A 22,003-nucleotide genomic window follows, 5' to 3' on the forward strand; every position below is an offset into this window, starting at 1 on the left:
TGTAAATTTTTTAGCATTTTAAACATAAATCCTCTAAGTCTTCATATACTCTGTACAGAGATTTTCTGTAATTTTATCATATGTTAAAAATGTGCTCCTGTCAATTTTCTTTTCCCAATCACAAACCTAAAATTTTATTATGTTACTAAGGTAACAGAATACATTTCCTAGTAAGGCTTTGAACGTATTAGCAGGTCACCTCACCTCCTTTTTATTCTTTTTTTTGGTTTTTGGGAGGAAAATCTAGAATTTGAGGCAAGATCAAGCAGTGACTGTAGCCTCATCTGTACTTGATGGTGGGACAAAAATGAGAGACTCCAGATCTTCTGGCCCCAAGTTTTGTACCCTGTCTGTAGACAGCCTTTCACTCCTGGGTCAAAGACTTGCAAATTTGGTTTGGAAGAAGAAATTGCAAAGCAATGGCTTTGCTCATCAAAACATCTACTCAGCCAATAACTGCAGCCAGTTTTGTTAACAGGACACTGCTTGGGTCATTTCCATGACTATATTGAGCATTTAAGCTCCTCTTCATACTCTGAGCAGGGACCTGAGAGCTGAGTGTGGTACATGAACCTCTGCACTGCTTTGGGGCTCCGTGGCCTCTAGACACAACCACTGGTGTCACTTTTATGCTGTTTGTGGCATAGTGATGGAGGCTGGGGACATCATCATGGGATGCTCAGTGGGCTGGAGCCTGTTCTGTGGCTATGTGGCTCTATGGGAGCCTCTGAGAGCTTTTTCATTGACTTCACTGGTGTTGAGATTTCACTTCCAGTAAAGATCAGGCCAAAAGACACTAGATAGTGTCTTTTGTTAGACAAATAGTTTTGTTAAACAATTGTTTTTTAATGAAATCTTAAAACACAAGACTCCTTCCCATGCCCTCAACAGCTTAAACAGTTTCAGATCATTTATTTGTGCTGTCAGAAAGCATCATTCTTAACCCTGAGGTAACTAATTTTACTTCAATTTAGGTGCCTGATATCATCTGCCAGCTTTTTGTCTTCAAATATCAAGTGTATTTTCATTGCACCTCTTGCACAGGCTATCTACGCATTATGCTATGCAATGAGGAGAAACAAAATGTGTGATTTTTAAATTATTCTTCTGCTCTTCTATTTTTTAATCTCCAGATGGTTTCTGAGACTGGTGATGTTTTCTTTAGGCTATGTATTTTCTGCTTTAATTAACTTACTTAATCAGCACACATTTGAGAGACACACGTGATCAGACAATATCAGGTACTAATATTTAATTCCTTTCATGAAATTAGAGCCGATAAATGGTTGAATTATAATTGAGTGATCTTATTAGAATACAAGCTGATTAGTGTTAAAACGAAACTTACCACATTTTCATTAATTTCACATTGGCTGGGGCTGCTGCAAGGACTGAGCACAATGTAATGGCTGGGTTAGGGAGCAAGGTCAGAGCTGGATGACTGAGATCTGCCACATTGTTTATCAGCTGAAGGACTGGCATGATTTGTATCACTACCTAAGAGCAGTGAAGGTAGGTAAATAATGCTTTGATTCACTGCCTCCCAAGTTAAAAAATGCAACAAATAGACCTTTTTTGTGTGTTGTGTAGGAATAAGCCATCTCTCTTTCCATCCTGTCCCTCCCCAGTGTGTGGCTTGTGAAGAAGGACAAGCAGTAACCAAAGGCATCTATCACCTCAGGGCTTTGCTGGGAATCATCAGGTAGTTATTGCTGGGAGCAGTGGAGGTCTGGCACTTGTATGGATGGGCTGGCTGGAGCAAGTCTGGGGCTTGTACAAGATTCAAAGATTTTTATTGCTTGGTGAAGGATCTGAGCAATTTTGAGTGAAATTCTCAGAATCTGCACCCTCTGTGTGTGTTTTCCCAGATGGCTATCATTAGCTGAGGAATGGGAATTCTAGGTTTTGGCAGGGCCGTAGTGATTTTAGTTGGTGTTAGGATGGAGAGGAGTCATGCAGTACTTACAGGGTCCCTTTTTACAAGGCCTGGGTTAGGGACGACAGCAATGAGGTGGGCAATTGTAAACATGGAGTTCAGCACATAGGAAAAGAACAAATTCTTATGCAGTGTTATCCTTTGACAGCTGAGGCTCCTGAAAAATATGTAACACATGTCGTAAATTAGTATTTTTCCTCTGATGTCACTTTAACAAGCTCTTTCTGGCAACAGTCTCTCAAGAATGTCTTTTGGCAAGGCATAATTGGAAAATACATGCCTTGCATTGCGGCCATAACCTCTGAAAAACTTTTGAGTTTGTTTTTACACCTGTTTAGCACCACATGCTTTTTAGACTGTGTTCTAAAGACCTATCCAGCTACATTCTTAGCTCTTGGTGCCTTTCTTTGATTCATGGTAATTGAGATATTAAGTGGTAAAGCAGAACCCTGAGAATTTTCGGATGCGCATGATGCAAGGAATGAATATCAGGAATACTGCTTTATAAGGAACTGTTCCCTGGAGACTCAATTTCTCAAATACTCAGATGAAAATTATTCTCTACTTCTGGAATTAGTAGTGAGACAGGATGGGAATTTGAGCAGGAATCTCCTTAAATTACAGGGGGATTTGGATTGGTATCCTGCATATTTCTAACTCCAGCTGAGATCCCAAACCAGAGGGGGTTGTTTTCCTGCTCAGAAGGAGAAGAAATCTCTTTAAATCACTGGTTTTGGGGGAGGTAGGATTGATGCTATTGTAGGTAGCACAGCCTCACAAGAGAAGTTTTCAGAATTCTCATGAAACCAAATCATGACTGCAGGTTCAGACCTGAACAATCTCCTAATTCTAATTCATACCCAAATCCTCATGTCACCTCCTCCTCCATCCCTGAGGCAGAGGAAAAGGCCCCTGCAGCTCTCCTTGCCCCAGAGCATAGTGCCAGGCTGACAGAGGGTGATGGCAGAAAGGCAGTCATGGAGCTGTTAGATAATGCTGTGCTGTCCAGTGATCACTGAGAGCAAGGAGACAAAACTGCTGGTAAAGAACAGCTAAGAAATATTTTTGTCTTGCTGGGGTAGGCTCAGGACTAGGAGTCTTTTGCAGTCTGGAATGGAGCACAGGCTGTGGCTTTCTTTTCCTCTGCATGTGGAGGCCAATGCAGATTGGACTCTCTTTTTGAAGAGAGAGCTAATCTAGCCAGTTGAACTATTTTCTACTTATTTTTCTTGCTTGCTTGCTTTTTTCCCCTTCTTTAGCCCCTTGGTCATGTGCCATTTATTTTTTGTTTTCTTTACACCTACTTTCCAAGTCTTTGCATGGAGTTCTACCTTTAGCTTGAGCTTATCTTTCTGGTTATGGTTATCAGCATCCAGCAATGCTTATAATTTCTTTAGACTTCTTTATTTATCAAGTCACCATTGTTGGTTCAGGATGTCTATGAGATGCAGATCCTGGTGGCTAAGAAGTGGAGTATCTCTGTACCCTTGGCCCTGATTTTATAGCCCTCCTTTAGCATCAGCTATTGGCAAACACTGAGCACCAGATACAGGGCTGGGTTCATGAACTTTCAGTTTGATTCACTGTAGGACATGATATTGGAAAAAAACAGACCCTTCTTTGGAGCTAAGTTTGCAACACTATGTTCTTGTCCTTACTCCACCTGTATCTGTCCCCATCACAAATCTCACAAATCTGGTCTTGATATTCTTTTTCTGTTTCTAAGCTCTGGTGATATTTATTCAGTCCTGAGTCTTCCTTTCTCCCCCTACTCCATCACAATACTTTGACTATGCCGCTCAACCCCACTTTTTTGGGGACACTATGACGTGCTTATCACTTTCTTTGGCAGCCCTGGGAACAGGAATGGTGTGACATCAGTTCTGTTCCCAAGAAATAAAAGATTTCCTTATTACTGGTAACCATCTCTTCAGCTCCTGGCCACAGAAATGCAGACCCTTGTCTCTCGAGGTGCCTTTCTATGTGGTTTCTGATACAGGGAGTCTTTTGTGATAATTTCAGCCAGGTAGGTGTGTCTTAACTCCCATTCCTGTCCTTCCTCACTGCTCTACTTGACTTTTGGAAGTTTTATTCATCTATTCAATTGGACTGTCCTTCAGTACTTGTTGCCTTTGATCACTGCCCAGCCTTCTTTCCCTGCCTGCCTTCCTCTCTTAGTTTTACTTTCTCCTCCTTTTTCCTCAGTATTCCCCTTTTACTTTGATTACAGCTCTCATGTTAAAGATCCACCTGCAGTATTAGTGTTTATTTCCATACCCTCACTTTCTAATTTGACCTTCAGTATTTGCCATCACAATGGCATCAACACCTGCCTGACTTGGTCTACACCAAGAGGAGAAAGTGGAAGCAAACCCTTGATTCATCCTTTCTGCTGGTTTTGATAAATCTTTGCAATCTTTTCCTTCTCTGACCTGTTTTAGCTCTCTTCCTGGCCCTTTTTGTGTTATTAATAATTCCTTTGTGATGTTTTTGGAGGCTACTTGGCATTGTCCCCACCATCTTTCTGTATTCTCCCCACTGTGCTTCACTCTTGGGCACGTGGTGTGACTCTTGGGGATGGTGCTATGCAGGGCCAGGAGTTAGAATTGATGATCCTTTAGGGTCCTTTCCAACCCAACTTATTCTGTGATTCTGTGTGGTTCTGATAAATCAGTATGCAAGAAGGCATAACTAAGCCAGTTATCTTGTGAGCTTTTTGTATCTCCCAGCCTCTATCCATTGTCCCTTTCGAGTGTCACTCTCCTATGTTTTCTTGTCTCCCCTGTGTTTCATATTGATTCTGTCTCCTACATTTCCTTTTTCAGACAGATTCTCTTACCTACTCACAGTCACGCTTACTTTACTCTTGCTATCTCTACCTCCCTATTAAAATTAGAATGTTTTACTCATAGAGCTGCTCTGTGAATCTGCAATTTTTCTCATGTATAAATACTGAGAATATTGATTTTCATGCCTAGACACTTATTTTCCTCTCCTCCCCAAAGATTTAGGTATCAAATGATTTTCATTTGTACCATGTACCATTTGTACCAAATTATTTGTACCATGTCCTTCCTTGCCCCTGAGGAAAACTCCCCAAAAATTCACAAAATGTTCTTTCATCCATTACCCTTCAACTCCTTTTGAAAGCCTTGGCAGCAATTAGACTGCAGGTGCATTCATAACACACCACCTATTATTCTGGCAAATATAGATTTGTTTTACTCCCCATCTGTCTTTATACAAATGTCTTTGTTTTAAAAATTCAATTGGAAGTGATTTGGAGGTAGGAGTATATTTTTATTTTGTGTTTTATTAAATAAGATACTGGGGTGTCACTCTGCAGTTATAGCAATCTTACAATAAGGTGACAATACGTGAAGCTGTTAGACACTCTATTTATACTTTCTCCTGTTATGAGTTGGCATTGCTTAGTGATGCTCATCACTGCTGATCAATTATTCCCTTCTGAAAGTACTTCAACATCTGTGATGCCAGATCATTATGAATCTTGATACCCAAAAGTGAACTGAAAATAAATCTCTGCCAGCGAAAACTTGTATGTGGGAAACTGCAATCCCTGCAAACTGCCTCTAAAGTGAAAGGCTATTATGCAGTCCTGAAATCATCACTTGCTATCTGATGGACTGTCTGATTGACAGCTTCCCTTCAGCTGAAGGTCAAATAATCTATTGCTGTCATAGCCAGATGATAGAAAACAGCTGAAGGTTACATGAGCTCTGCTCCCACATACCTTCATTCTCACTTTCCTATGGCTGTAGTTCGGTTTTCTCTTTGACTTCCCATTACGAAGCACTTCAGTTTAATTCCTTTCTCTCTTCTCCCCGTAACCTTTGTGTCATGGCTTAGTCATGGCAGGGGAAGAGAAGCGGAGGAGGGAAGAGAGGAGGAGGTGTTTTACTGTCTGGAAGGCTACTGCAAAGACCAGTCTTTCAGTGCAGCCTGGGACCAGTCAAGATTATGCGTTGCTCATGACTCAGAGCTCAGAGTGAGTCAGACAGGCTGACCTTGCCTTGCTTGCTGCAAGGAGTCACCTTGCTGGTCCATTTAGCATACCTAATTCGACCAGATCCTGTCTTTACTGTCCCAAAGAACTCAAACCAGGATTCCAAATCAGATAAAACTGTGCTCTTTCCAGTTTTCTCAAAGCATTACTGTGGCTATGGTTTTGTGCTATTCATCAGCTTCAATGGGAGAGGAATTCATCAGTTCATTTAGCAGAGTTTCTAGCTATCTCTGTAGCTGATTAAGATGCTTTCTCATAGACACTCATCAAATTGCCTCTTTGGATTTGGAAATAACCAGAATTCACAGCCTGTATTTGGATCCACCTATTTGGTGTTTGCAATCTTACAGAATCTTATAATCTATGAAGTCCAATCATTTAATTTTCCTGTGTTTCCTAGTCTCATTCTTGGTGATGGTGATGTTGTGGACTTGATCTTTTACTACTCTTCCTGTTTGGTGGTTGAGGCAGAGGCATCTAATTGACAGCAGACAGGTTAACAAAAGAACAAGACTGACATGCTCTAGTTAAACTGCCATACAGTAGCTGTAGTGCTTTAGGTAAATATCAGTCTCCTTTAAAATTCTGATACAGCAGCATTCTGTTTTTCTTTTAATGAGGATAAAAGTCTGCACACTAGTGCCAGATTCACTCTTAGGGTTGAGTCCTGTAAGAACCTACTCAGCTCAATAGCTCAGTCCTTCAGCCTCAGATGCAGACAGTCCTGTTCTTCAGGAGCTTGGAGCTCCCACTCACTGCCCCCTGCCCAAGTCACAGTACTTTGCAAGCTCTGGACATGTTCCTGAGCAGCATAATGCAATAGGTAAATGAGAGGCCTTACTGCATCCCCAGTTGCACCATTTCCCCATGGGCCGCACTTTTCGCACCAGTCCTGACAAACACAACAACATGGTCTTGGCTACACTCCACTGGGAGAGTCCCATTGGTGAGAGGAGCCTGTGCTCAGACTTCTTTATCAGGATTGTATAAAAAGACACTCAGAAGAGCTGCTTCTCACTGCCATGACAACTTCCAAGATTTCCTTTGGTTGAGATGCCTCAGGGAAAGAAGAGAGAGTGTCTGTAAGAAGCACTTACTTGAAATAGAAGAAAATTGCCAAGGAAATCAACAGGGATGTTATAGACAAAGCGTGGCCAACGATCGCCATATAATAAAGTATGAACGCCATCTGCAATTTAACAAAAAGAAAAGGCAAACATGAACAAATTGCAGGCACTTCATTTGTTTTCTCATTAAGGAAAAATCTACAAAATCAAGCTCCCATTTTGTATTTTTTTTTCTTTCAAACATTCTTTTTCTATATAAATTTAATATCAGCAATCTATTAAATAGCATGGCTCGTGATCTAAAGATAAATGTTTCTTACATATGCAGATCTATTCCTGATATATTGAAGTAACTGGTGAGATCCCTTCTCACCCTGTGTCAATAACTTTCCCAAGCTCTAGGATAGTGCAGCAGATGTAATACATTTATATTTTTAATGTGTCCATGACAAGTTTTCACACATATGCAAAAAAAAAAAAATCAATAAAAGACATTGCTGCTGGATTGGTAGAAAACTTTAATGGGGTCAAAACAGCTTAAACAACAGCAATCAAAACCTTAATGGTCACTTTAGCAGATGAGTCAGTATTTAACAACCCTCAGGACTCGTATTAGGGCTGAGTTTTTGTTTAATGTATTCGTCAATGAGCTGAATCAAAAAAACTCCTAAATTTCCAGGTGATACTTCCAGATAATGGTGAGGCACTCACAAAGGGCCTCATTTAACTGAGGGGACAAGAAGATGTCATATGAGCTTCAATACAGCTTTAATACAGCTGATAGACCTAGGAAAAGTGGTCTGAATTCTGTCTACACAATGCTTAACTTAGGACTGGAAACCAAACTCAGAAAGGAGATCTTGGAGTCATCCAGCCCAATTCTCTGAATCATTGGCTTACTCTGTAATGATAGCCAAAAAGCCAGCTAAGTAATGATTATGACAAAAAGACACTGAGGGTAGAACAACAATATATGTTTGAAATTTACAACACTAACCTTAAATTGGTGTGCGCTTCTAGTCTCCATACCCCACGAACATAGAAGGGCAAGGAAAGGTGAAAAAAGGTAACTAAAATATCTGGGGTTGAGTTTCTGTGGGTACAAAGGCTGGGATTCTCCTTTTTGGAGAGGAGAAGTCAGAGGGGCCTCATGACCAAGGCCTTCAGAGTCATGAAAGCAGCAGCTGAGGTGACCATTATCCTCAATGCACACCACACAGCAACAGCACATTCTGAGACAAATTGTGGTTCACATTAGCGTGAAACCTTGGTGCTGGGCAACTCAGTGCTCAGACAGTGCTGTGACTCCAGTACCCATGGACAGATAACTGGGCTTTCACTAAGGGACTTCTAAGAGAGGTTGATCCATATTTTTTATGCCAGTTGTAAAATAAAGTTGCAGGACAGCACCTGGGCATCCGAATGTTGAGGTATTTAAATGTCACGCTTTGGTCTTAGCCAAGCACTTAAGCATCAGCCATCTGTCAGAGGAGTGAGTGAAGAAGGCAAAATGCCATGCCAGGCTTCACCACTGCCTCCTATCTGAAAGCAAGGACATGGCAGCAGCCCATCTGGGAAAAAAGCCTGGAAGTCTTAGTTCCTCTGCTGGGTTTATTCTCTTTTCAGCTTTATTTAATAATTTTTCTTTTGCTATGCGTGAGCAATTTTCCTCTTTGCAGTGATTAGATGAATTGCTTTTTGTAGCCTGAAGTTTTGACACTCACATCTTTTTGGTGTTTCCAAGTAATTTTAAACTTTCCCTTGAGAACAAATATGAAAACAATTTAGAAAGCAAAGCCATTCCTCTTAGTAAAAATGTATGCAATTTGGTCTCGAGACATTTTACAACTTTCAAATAGGTTTCTGCATTCATTTATCTAGGTGGTGGTGGCCCGATTCAGATTTAAACCAGAGTCACATTTACACTGATTTGACCACACAGAAGAGACATGATCTGAGTGTAAACACAATTCACCAAGTTGTGGAAAACTGTTCATATTTACTGAAAATACCTAGGTCTCCTAGTATCTCCTTCACAAAGACTAACCACTCCATTGTTAGTGAGCACACACGCTTGATAACCTGTTCTGAGAGCACCAGCAATCCCAGAGAGGACAGGCCTGAGCATGGAGAAGATGAGACAACTTTCTCCAATGCAGAGTAGTGGGGGAGGTTTACCTGCGTACATGTGACATTTATTCCACTTCATACTACATGATTGCTGTGTTTTTTAATGACATTAAATGGATATATTCTTAAAACCTGAACTTAATTTACAGGTGACCTGTTCAAAAATATTTTTTTCTACCTATCTTCTATACAACCTATAGCCTGAAATATCTAGAAGTAGGAAAGATCTCCAGATAGTTACATGCAAGTTTATGTACATCCTGGAGGATTCTTGGTTATTCAATCCATTGAAATTTCTGTTCTCAGGTGCTAAAGTAACTGTATATCTGGGACTCAGCAACTGCTTCTTTATGGCATCCTGCAAATTTACTATGCTTTAAAAAGCCTTAAAATATAAACATGATGGCAGATCAAAATGGACTGAAATGTCAGCTAACAAAGCATACATATATCATTACATTTTAAAGAGCTGTCTATAATTTTTTTCCAATGATCTGTCTCAAAAGTATAGCATGTTGATATTTTCAGTTAACTTCAAACAAATGATGAGTGCTTTTACTAATTTTTGCATACCTTGACACATAAGACTTATATAACATCCTGACTCATTACAATTTTTGTTTGTTCAGATTTTTTAACCTGTATTTAGAAAACCTAGATGTTTTTCCTAGTTCCTCTAGATTTCTTCCCTTGGGGGAAGAGAATTCTCTAAGAGTAATACCTTTGACTCTGTAAAGTGAGTATTTTATGTGTAGGTAAGTGGAAATAGTCTACAAATGAAGCACATTTCTGTTTACTGAAGACTTGGTTTAAAGCTCATAATCTAACTTGGAATTTCTGTAAGAATAGATTCTTTCTTCATTTTCCACAACTTTTCATTTCAGAAGAATCATGATGTGCATACAATTTTCCTTTCTATTCTATCCGTTCTCTGCATGAATGATGTTCAAAATTCTTCTTCTGGAAGGCATGGATAATAGGTAACAGAATCACATTTTTTGCCTCCTTACATGTGCCAACAGCTGGAAAAATTATATATTTATGGTGCTTCCGCATAATGCCTCTGTAAGCTCATATTGTTACTATTATTCTTGCCTTGTCACATAGATGAGCCTCATTTTACCATGACGGTTTGTCATGCTGCAAAAACTCTTAGAATTCCCCTCCTGCCTAGTCCAACAGACATTTCCAAGGCCCTTTGGGCTAAGTTACCTGCATACAGCTTTTTGGCTGTATAAGAAGAGGTCCTCCAAGACAAACCCCAAATCAAATCACTTCTTGAATCTTTTCCTTCCACTGTTCCAAATAGTCACAAATTATTCTGTCACAAATCTGTAATCAGATTTTCCTGGACCTCCACTTGAATTTGAGAAATACATTTATTTTTATGAGCTTCCCTAACTTAATTTTTTTAAAGCTTTTCTCAGATTTCTCTCTCCTTATTTCTTTTGGTGCTTTTATATTTAGTTCTTCTCTTTCAGTTTAGCACCTTGATTTTGGAAATATTGATTCATTAATACTTAAACACAATTCATTATTGTAAATACTCTCAATTACTTCAGTAAAAGCCAAAGTTAAATGTGTTCATGCTTGTACGATTTTCTGGATTAATGGTACCTTCATAAATATTTTTTTCAAAGAGAGTGAGTACAGGGTAATACCCTTTGCTTCAGAAAAATAATTTTGACTTACATTAATATTACTAGCCCTGCATAGAAGACATCAACATCTTGGAATATTATAACAATAATAACAGAAAGCAAAATTGAGACTCTAAAAGATTATTTGATAACTGTTGGTCAGTCAAGCAAAATCACAGGAATTACAAATGTGTCTGAAAAAATACTGCAGAACTTGTCATATGAGTTATCCACTCCATAGTGAACCAATATTGATGTTGGAGCACTCATTAAAGAATTTGGATAAGCTGAAGTCACAACAGCAATGTTATTTAAGTCATGCAACAAATAAAGCTACATTAGGGCTATTCTGGTCTCTCTCACATGTATTATTGCTAGCCCAGCCCAAAATATTGCCAAACAACCTATGCCTGAACCTCTTTAAATTCAGCATACCTTCAATTTTTCAGAGGTGAAAGAGTTGCACAGGGTGTAGTTGGACCAAGTTCGGTTGCTCTCAGGATGGCGGAACCAATTTCCAGTTTCATCACAGTATTTTGAGGCCCTCTCTGATGATAAATTGCAATAACAGTTATTTTAATATATGCATATTATGAATTTAAAAGCCCATCTAAAATGATTTCTTTGTTTGGGAATAAAATGTCTGCATAATAAAATCCAAATTATTTTCAACTTGTTTAATTAATATCATTAATACATATCATTGATATTATTAATACATCTTGCTGTTTTGTTGGGTTTTTTTTTGAGACTCAGATGGTGGTAAATTTGTTTAGCTGTCTCATTTTTGACTGCACCCACTAGGTTATATATGTCAGCCTTCATTCAGACACAATATTTAGCTGATAATAATCCATTTAAAGAGGCTGTTGACAGCAGTTTACGGAAGAGAAAATAACCACAGGTGCTGATGCCTGAAGGAAGTGCACAGGGTTCCAAGTATCAGGGTTAAATGAGTTAAAAATATTGCAAAGATAAAGAGCAGTCAGTAACGTGTAAATCAGCACCTAGGTGCTGGAGGTGCCAACAGCCCAGGCAAGGGCTCTCTGTGCAGAGGAGTGGGAAAGTCTCTCCCAGCCTCCCCACTGGTGGAATTCTGACATGCAGAGCAGGAGCATTGCTTGCTCTCCTCAGGGCCTGCACAGCATGCAGGCACAGATTCAAGCAGCCTCACAAACATTTTGGCACTGATCCCACATGTCCAGTTTAATTTAAGATGGCTGCAGAGCTCTCTGTTTCAATAATCTGACGTGTCTTTGGCCTCTACACAGGTGTCTCTGGTGCTGCTCCCTCGCCACAGGCAGCTCTGGCGTCCTTGCTGGCAGCCCGGCCATATGGATGGTGCTCCAGGCCCATGCTCCCCTGCACGTCCTTCTGCGGTGCTGGGGACAGTGGGGCCTACCAGGGCACAGCTCTGTGGGGTGCCTGGAGCTGCAGGCGTGTGCTGGGTCTGTGTCCCCCCGTCCGGCTCACACTCCTGCTGGGACACCCTGGGTGCTGGGGTGCAGATGGTCACTCCTAATCTCCTGTCAAGATTTGGGCCAGTTCCTTTGGCCTTTCCTCAAGCATTAGCCACATGGGAGTCACTGGAATGTTTGCCCAAGTAATGAAGACAGGGCAAGATCATAAACTTATAAAATAATAAACAATTATTTGATGTTTTCTTAGATAGTGACACAGAGACTTACAAAAAACATATTTTTTAATTCTGACCTTTAAAATAGTCTGAAAAGTCTATCTTGAATTTGCTTTGCCTTTTCTAGCTGTATAATTTGATTTACTTTATAATTAGATTATCAACATTTCCAGTCAATACACTTTTACAGAGCCCATAGGCATTTGAACATACACATTTTCATTTTCTGTCGATATTGTTCCCACTTACTTTTCTTTGTCTAATGATTAATGGTTCTATTAATTTGTAAGATTCATACTCCTAAAGCCTAAAGAAAGGAACTGATCATATGGGTAAGGTAAAGATAGTATAGACTGAGTTATTTTACTCTAACTACAAATACACTTTATATAGTGCTCTTGCAGAAAAAAAAAATTAAAATCCTTCAGAACACAGGATATTTCAAATATTATTGTGGATTTCAAATAATTGTGTTTTGGGGGACTTGTTAAATATCAATATATGCATCAACAATACCAAGAGGAGCAGTACATGTTATTTTACATGAAGCTTGGAGATAATTTCAGACTGCCCATGTAGCAACGTTCCTTTTACTCATTGCCAGATGCTATCAAAAGCTGGAAAAAGTTTTCAGTCACAGATGAAAGATTAATGGTTACGCTACCACGGTACACAGTGTGCAAGCGTTGCACTGATTATCCCTGCAAAGTGCACGGCTTTTGTGAATCTGTTACAGGGAATGTATGGCAATGTCATCCATCATCTCTGTACTTCAGTGCCTGGGCAGGCACTCTGCCAGAGTATAATGTGGCCTCTGTAAGTTAGAGACAAACTTTCACCTCATACTTTTACTTAAAGCCAGACAAACACTGATCCTACTAAAAACTGATCCTCCTCTGAAAGAGATGGTATCCCATGGATTTCTTGCTGTGATGTGGGAATACACAACTGGGGAATAAGGGATTCTTTCTGTCCATCCTAGTGACTCACATAGGTCAAACATCTCTTCTAAATCTATTATTTTTTACAGAAACAGGGCTGCAATCCAACCTCTGTTCTACTGCAAGTTTTTCTAGAGTGACCTAGTAGCAGGTGGGGGATGAACCTGGGCATGCGTTGGTTCTTTGTGCTGACCAGAAGATATGGTAAAGTCGGAAAAAATACACTCCTGCAAGGATGGGCAAGACAACACTAGCAAGGCAAAATGGAGGTTTGGGCTTTGACATTATTAGAATACTGTGTAAACACTATTTTTTTAGGCTCTTTCTGTACCCTATCAGCTTGGATGGGACACCACATGGGCATTGCATTATTCAAAGTGGAAGGACAGTGACATCACATTGTACTGATCTCACCTGATTGTAGAACCTTAAAGCTACATAATTCATTGGCAGCTGTGCAGAATCTTTGCTGTTGACTGAGAGAGATAGACACTTCAAGAACTGTCTGGGCAAAATGGATGTGAGCAATCTCATCTACAAAGGAAGTTTTGTGGGAGCGGTGAAGTGTCTTGAAAGATAAACCAGTAGCAATTATTTCCATGGGTATTGTTTGTGCCACTAATAGTGTTTTTATGAATCATATGCTCATTAAAAAACCCTCAGTCATCTACATATAACAAATATCTTAATATCTTTGGAACAACATGATAGCTCTATCAATCAGGCTTTTCACAATTAGACCAGAGCTATAGCTAGCACATATTAAAGGAACTAACATCAGTTTTTTGTTTATTGGTGAGTTATAAGATGGAAGAAGAAAGAAGTTCTCCCCTGTTGCAGTCATGGTCAGCACATACCAGACACTGAATTCTTTGCCATTGTTTGGATAGACCTGTGCAGTGCTTCGTTTTGCAGATGAAGAAATAGTTGATGTTTCATATCTGATTTACTCACATATTCACTAAAATATTCTGGAAGAAACTTTTTCAAAAATGAAAAAAAAAAAATCTCATATAATTCAATGGAGACCCTAGAAAACTTCAATTCCAGTGTCCTAGTAAATGAAGGATTATTACTGTCTTCAGAATGTCTTAGTCAGCAGAACTAGAATCTCTATAAGAGTGGTATTGGGCAGTATGAGGATAGGAATTGATTTTTAACACGCAGCTGTCAAACTTGCTTAGGAGCAGGACATAAATACACAGCAGGGTAAGAAAAAAAGAAGCAGCTGGACAAAGAGCTCAGGTTTGTCTTTTTTATGATTGTCTAAATTATATCCTTCAAGTCAAGAAAATAGGACCAGCAGAAATCCAGAACTATCTATTTTAGTTAAATGCAGCCAAAATTTAGATTTTGTGGCAGAAGTCATCTCCCAGCATCACAGCAGGAAGGCAAGGCATGTTCTTTAATTGTAAGAGGCAACAACACATTAATCATCATCTGATTAATAGATTAATAATAATCTAATTGCTTATGGATGCATATAGATTTGCTTCCAAATTGCACTTTTAGAAACTCTTCTCCTGAAGCTGCATGAAGAGTTATGAGTAATTGCTTTCAAAAGGGAACTAAGGACAGAAACCCAACAAAGCAGAGAACTGAGGGGAGTTTTGCTAAATGCACCTTTGGTTCACAAAGTGGGATGGATACTGCTCTTAAACACTGCTTTCTGCCAAAATGTAAAGAGAGTGAAGCTGACATGAAAAGGGGTGTCAGCCACAAAAAAACTTCCCCATTTGGCTGCCTTGCGATATGATTGCACCAAAATAATCCTGACTAAATGCAGTGTACAGGGACAGTGAGGTGGGCAATGTAAGGCTCCCTGCCACAAACCCATCACCCCACAGGTGGCACAGGGCAAGGCTCAGCTCCTCCTGCTGCCCCCAGAAAACCTGCCTTGCTAGAAGGTTATCATATTCACAGTGCAGTTTCTTTTCTTCCATTAGTAAGAATATTACCAGCATGAATTACATACTGCATTCCTCAAAAACTAAACTCCTACCAATTTCAGTGTGACCAGGAATCATTTCGGAGGGATTATACTAAAGATTAACCTGTCTAAAATATGAATACAAAATACAAAATGAGAGAATTTCATGTTACCTGAATAGGAGCATATAAAATAGCCCTGCTCAGAGTTTCACAGCTAGAAGTGGATGAGACAATGAATTTCCTGCTGTCACTGGCATTAAAGCAGTAGGTCTTGTTAGGTTTTCCAGACAAATTGATTTGTTTTTATGCATTATCACATTGTGCATGATGTGCACTGCAAGAAAGAGATTGCTTTTTTCAGAACATATTCCTGTCTAGTAAGAACTGATCCAAGTTCAGTGAAATAGGTGGGACTACACTTGGTAGCTAACTGTGAAGTTGTCAGACAGAAAATGAACAGAGCACTGGCTATGTTCTCCTTTACTTTGTTTCTGTGTTGTTTTCTTCAGAATACAATTTCACATTTTTTACATTCTAATATATTCCATCAATTTCTTTTTGGCTAGTAAGAACTGATCCAAGTTCAGTGAAATAGGTGGGACTACACTTGGTAGCTAACTGTGAAGTTGTCAGACAGAAAATGAACAGAGCACTGGCTATGTTCTCCTTTACTTTGTTTCTGTGTTGTTTTCTTCAGAATACAATTTCACATTTTTTACATTCTAATATATTCCATCAATTTCTTTTTGGCATCAGCGCTGAATGTTGTTGGGGATCAGATACAGAGGGCTGGTATTTGGCACCCACAGATATGGATGGGAGGAGGATTCAATACCATGCTGAAAATAATGTTTCACTTTACTAGTTATGAATGATGTAAGTATCAAAGCAAAAAATTACAGAGGAAAGACATTATTTTATTTCAGGTCTCAAAGCTATACATGGCCTCTTAGTGAAGTGACATAGCCATCAATTGGCTGATACACAGTGGTTTTGCAGATCATGGTGCAGCCCTAAACAACACAGCATGAAATACTTGTTTCAGAAATCCATGGGGTTACTTGCATTCCTAAAATATATACTGAGGTATTTGGATGTCAGAGACTCCATGGGGAGGAAATCTGACGGCCACTACATCATGGAAAATTGCTATTTTTTAGGATGAAGTTTCTGTTTCTCAGCAAAAAAGCTGGCTGTATTTTGTTTTACATGAATAAGGTACCAAAGGAAATAATGACTTGTGATACAAAACCTGATAGACTTCTCAGGACATTCAGTCTGTGCTTTTGGCCACCTGTTAGTGGCAGCCACTTTCATTAGCAGCTGACAGACTTGTAGACACCCCCTCTTATTTCTTGTCTCCCTCCTACTCTATTAAGTCTCTGTGTGACAACCAACCACCTGTAAAGCAAGGCTGACTACCCACTGGTTTGATGCCACATCTGTAACACATGCTGGGTTACTCAACAGCTATTCTGGGAAGGCAGCTCTGGCTCAACCAGGAGATGCTGAGCTGCTGCCAGAACTGGGAAACAGGGTTCACTGACCAGGATGCATGCAAAGAGGCTGCGAGGAGAAGAGAAATGTGCCAGAGGAAAGTACTGGGTCCAGAAGACCACAGGTATTGTTCCTAAAGAGGACTGCAGAGAGAACAGTAGAAAATTAATTACTGGAGGAGGCTTTTCTTACTGTGGCACTGTGCACAGAACAGGAATACTAAAAAAATTCCTAAATTTCAACTTTTAAATCTTGCCAGAAAGAGTAACTGCAGTATGGACATACTGTGGGCCAGACTTCATGACAAGCCTTTGTACCTTAAGGAGTGATTTGCAATCAGTGTACAAGCCACAGGCCTTGGTGTTAATGAGCATTAGTAAGTGGAGTGAGATGCTTTTCCATGGATGGCTTCAAGTGTTTCTTTGAAAAGTGCTGTTGTAGCAGAGCAATTAGTTCAGAACAAGTCACTGGAGACCAATAAGAGGAAAAGCTGAGAATAGTTGGTTGGTGAGCAAGTAGGAGAGTGGCTCTGAAATCATTCCCATCTATGAAGGATGAGAACCTTCAGTCATTTCTGTGATCACAAGGCTGCCCAGCACCCACCTTTGCAGGTACAAGCTGAGCATTGCATGGAGTATACATAAACTAAGACTGTTAATGGCACATATTTTTTTCTTCCTTGAAAACCATGGGAGTGGGGAAAGGAAAAGACCTGTAGTAAATCTTCCTAGTCATAAAGAGGGCTGTTGCTGCATGGGGAAGATATTATGAGTAAAATGGAGTCTGAAACAGAAGGTACAGACCACATCTTAGAGGCACTTCTAATACGCATGCAGGAAGGATCTTGTGCAACCTCAGGATCCAGACTCTCAGGCTCTCTCCTGAATGTGGGCACTTCTGTGTGGGAACTGAACTAAGTTTAGACAATTCGTCTCAAATGTTCTTTTGGAATCTTTTGTGCAAATAGTCTAATGGTTGGAGTACTGGTCCACAGAGAGGGAGACCGGAATGAAAGGCAGTCCTGCAGTTGAGGGTCTCAGCTTCTCAGTCTGTTGTCCCCAGGTGCTCCAATGAAGAGCCATGAGCATGACCTTGCTCCAAGACTCCTTCTTGAAAACCATGACACTCTACAGGAAAGAGATCAAGTCTTGTGAAGAAAGGGCACAAAAGACAAGACCTTGTGATTTGGTGCCCATTGTCTGCCTCAGGGGTGTAACTTGCTGTAAAGATGTGTTGGGTTGGTCTCAGGATGTTTCCACAGGAAGTGGATAGAGTCCTTGCCACACAAGCTCACTTTCCTAGCACAGGACTCCTGAGCAAACAGATTTCCTTCAATCCATCCTGTCCAATGCCTACTTCCACTAGAAAGGGGAGCATTCCTTCACTCAAGATTGAATGGAGGTCAGACTGGGTCTGAAGTTGGAAATTTGCTACTTGCTGTGTGAATTCTGTAATTATGGACAGCTTGATTTATGAAGAACAGAAATAACAATCAATCTGGCTGCTATTGTAAATGGGATTCAGCAAAATGTGTATGGGTTTGATTCAGCCTGGAAACTCCTCAGCTTCTAAATAAGCAATAACCTCAAGAAAATCAATTTTAGCTAATGGTGCTGGATAATTAACTCACAGCTATAGTTTGTTTCTTTCATTTCCAGTTGCGCACATGCATTTTGGGTTAAGCTCGTTGAAAATTTTCAGATTTATGCACCGTCCCTCCCAAATGTTTAATTTCATAGATTTTAACTGCAATTTGTGCACTGTGGCAATGTCAAATTTAGCACAGTGTGCCATCAAGCACCACCTAGAAGCAACATGTCTTGAGCAAGGAACACCTAATTGTGTCTCTCTTCAAACAGTACTCTTTGCAGAGTTAAACTTGTATTTAATATTTCCTCATATCTATTTAGAAATACTTGCATTGATTTTTTATTTTCCTTTCAAATATTCTTCAATTACTTCTCTCAGTGTACTTCTAGCATTTGTATGAATAATTCAGCTAAGAACTGAAACTCAGAGACTGAAAGAACATGATTTCTGCTCATCTTCTTTCAGAAAATTATATTTTCCCATAAAAACTGAACAAAGAACATACTGATACATATTTCAAGCACATAAGCATCTTCTCTTCATTATAAAAAACTTAGAATGAGGTGCTAAGAATATCTGGATATTGTAATTCAGAAGCTGACATTTTCATAATGTAGGTTCCATAAATCCATGGATTATATTTACATAAATATAAATGCATATAAATAATTTTTAAAATAAAAATATGTTAATTATGGAACCAAAAAGCTTGATGTGTTTTAATTTCAGCCAAACTTTCTGAGATTTTACAGAGCTGCAGAAATGCCACTGGATTGAGCACATCCACTCAATGGCCCAAATGTTCTGAAGACATCCTTTGGAAGAAAAAATTATAAAAATTAATACTGTACCAGTTGGATCGAAGTCTGGAAAATAATCTGGACAATTCTGAGCAGTGAGCCTTCCAGCAGGTGTGTCATCCCAGCACAACCAGCCATCCCATGTTCGGTTGCAGAACAGACCTGGACATTTAAGAAGATTGCAAGAGTTAATTCCACAAAATGAGTTAATTCCTTCCTGAACCACTCTGTTCTAGCCTCTCAAGGATTATTGTTGCCTACAGACAAGAAAACTTTCTTTTTGTAATATATCAAATTATTATTGTAACACTCAGAGTGGCATTCAGGTACTAGAAGGTATTTGTTTTTACTGACCTGATGTTAGTGGTGTTCATTTTACAAGAAAGTTACATTTTAAAGCATGTTGAGCTGAACTTTGAGTGTAGCGTCCCATCCTACAAATTTATCTTCTTGAATCTCTTTCTGTCAGCTTTAAGCATGTACACTAGTGGTGCCCAAGGACCTGTGAGACTTCCACTTTTCATTTCACCTTTTGCTGCTCAGTATGTCTGACAATCAGGCGTTTGAAATGCAAAGATAGGAAGCGTTTGTGGGGACATGCCAGCTAAAAGCAGCATTAGCAGAGACAGGTCCCTGCCAGGCTGTTGCCTGGTTCAGCACTGGAGGTTGGTGATGTCACTACAAACGCAGAGAAGCAGGTGCAAGACGGATCTGTAGCAGGCGGATTCTGCCTGCTGGTGTTGTCTGGGTAGGCATGCTGGGATCCTGTCCTCATCATGCCCTTCTGGGAAGGTGATGCTATTGAGTCTGTGGGATGTTCCAAGCCCCAAAACAGCAGAACACAGCTCATTGCTGATCCCTGTTACAGAGATTGCGCATGCCATGGTCCTCAGAAATTGTGCTCCAAGGCTGCTTGCTGTAACGCGTAACATGACTCATTGTGGATTTACACAAGAAACACATTAAACCCTCCCTAAACTTCCTGGTCATTTTCCATTCAAAACCAGTTTGTGTTGGGGAAAAAGTATTTGTCACCAAGATCATCAGGTTAAAGTGAAATAGAATGAGAAGATACATTTTAGCTTTTTTTTTTCACTCTGGGCCTGAGAAAGCATTAAAATGATGGCTGTTTTTGAAAGAACTGTAATAGAAAGCACCTGAAATCACTGCAAGTTATTAACATATAACAGTTAGCTCCTTCTAGAGGTTTTGAAACTATCCACAGATAAACTTTCTAACTGAAGCAAGAAAGCTGTAAAAAGATATGTGAATTGTTCCAACTTGCACCCATAACTGTTTGTAAGTCAAGTAGTTGTTGATTAAAAATAAAAAGCATAAAATTTAAAACTGAGTTTTTTCCAGATTAGATCTTGTTCAGAAAAGAAATTTTTATGCACACTTCTTCTTCATTAGCTAAGATTTTATGCACATATATTTTTCAGTTATCAAGTTAAATGTGCAAGTGTTACTTGTTCACTTAATTGTCAAATCACCATATCAGCAGCTTGTTATCTTTCCTTCAGGCATTGTCATATTCTTCTAGATCTTTGAAATGCATCTAAAAAACTTTTAGGAACACTTTTGTAACACCAAAGAAGAAGAAGAAGAGTAGAAAGTGATTGCAATTTGAGCTTGTTTTCGAAAAGTAGTGCCAAATGGAGTTGGAGGGAATACCTAGTTTTAAAACTTTAACTCCTTCGCCTGGCCTGATAAAGAAAAATAGTCACATAGATCAACCTATACATAATGGACTTGTCTTCCAAGGTAATTATCAGGATATATATATACATACATGCTCACATTTATCTCTGCCTATCTATGTATGCATACATATACACTCACATATATATATATGGACACACTGCTGTTCTGAAGGGGTGATCATGTCTTTCCATGTGCCTGAGTCCCTCATTTTGCTATGTCTTCAGTTCAGAGCACAACTTCAGTGGTGCTGGCACCATTCTGTAGTCACCCATTACCCTCATTCTAAATTAAAAATTAATTGAGTGCATGCTGCCATGAACCAGCAGCTCTCAATGGCATCACTTAAATTTAGCTGCCAGCTGAAGGAATGCAGGCTGTCCTCCTGCAACAGCACTGCCCTTGAGAGCACTGCTTGGAATTCATGTCTTGATACATATGAATTCCCAGCTCATGCTGGAAAATCAACCCTTTGCAACTTATCACACAAGGAAAGTGTAAAAGAAAGGTGAATCCGGTGGTTACTGTCAATGGATGCAAAAATCAGGTATTTGTAGAGGTGGAGACTAAAAGAGTAATCTAACAAGAAACAGTAAGTTACTTCTCCTGCAAGTCCAGCAACTAAAAGGCTTATTTTTAACTGAAATATCATTCCCTCTATCCAATAATCCTGTTTAACTGCTTGTGGGTATTATTTGCCTGAATTAAAACCTATGTTAAGCAGTGGAAATCTCTATATTCATTCCTAAATAGTTCTGCATCAAGACCTGATTATCTGTCTTAAAATCTAACTCCTTTTTGAGTCTTACATATCCTAGTAAAATTTTAAGATAAGAGCTGGAGAAATATATTTATTCTTGTATTACAAAAAATCCCCCATTATCTGTTTTTTTTAATTGTTTAAAGTATATTTGCCCTTTAAACTACGTCCTCAGTATCTGTTGTTTGCTTGCAGAAGTCTCACACTTCCTGTGATATATTTTTCTCTAGCTCCTCATATCTTCATTCATATCTACTGTGAAAAAAAGTGACCAGAACTTTTAGTCCCAAACAGAAATGCAGTTTTAAGTACAATTGCAGCACCACTATTATTTGTCATTTCCCTT

At 39.4% G+C, this 22,003-nt stretch overlaps 1 protein-coding gene across 3 annotated transcripts in view; it reads right to left on the reverse strand.

Moving 5' to 3' along the window:
* CALCR (calcitonin receptor) overlaps positions 1-22,003 on the reverse strand; it is a 156,013-nt gene that overhangs the window by 35,484 nt on the left and 98,526 nt on the right. For all 3 annotated transcript variants that reach the window (XM_026795262.2, XM_005480248.4, XM_014270548.3), the window contains exons 4-7: positions 19,248-19,358; positions 11,236-11,348; positions 7,061-7,152; positions 1,967-2,093 (exon numbers count right to left, since the gene is read on the reverse strand). In XM_026795262.2, coding sequence (XP_026651063.2) covers positions 1,967-2,093; positions 7,061-7,152; positions 11,236-11,348; positions 19,248-19,358 — 443 coding nt within the window. The remainder of the gene's footprint in view (positions 1-1,966; positions 2,094-7,060; positions 7,153-11,235; positions 11,349-19,247; positions 19,359-22,003) is intronic.

The sequence above is a fragment of the Zonotrichia albicollis genome, chromosome 1 (assembly GCF_047830755.1).
Source record: "Zonotrichia albicollis isolate bZonAlb1 chromosome 1, bZonAlb1.hap1, whole genome shotgun sequence".
Taxonomy (NCBI): Eukaryota; Metazoa; Chordata; class Aves; order Passeriformes; family Passerellidae; genus Zonotrichia; species Zonotrichia albicollis.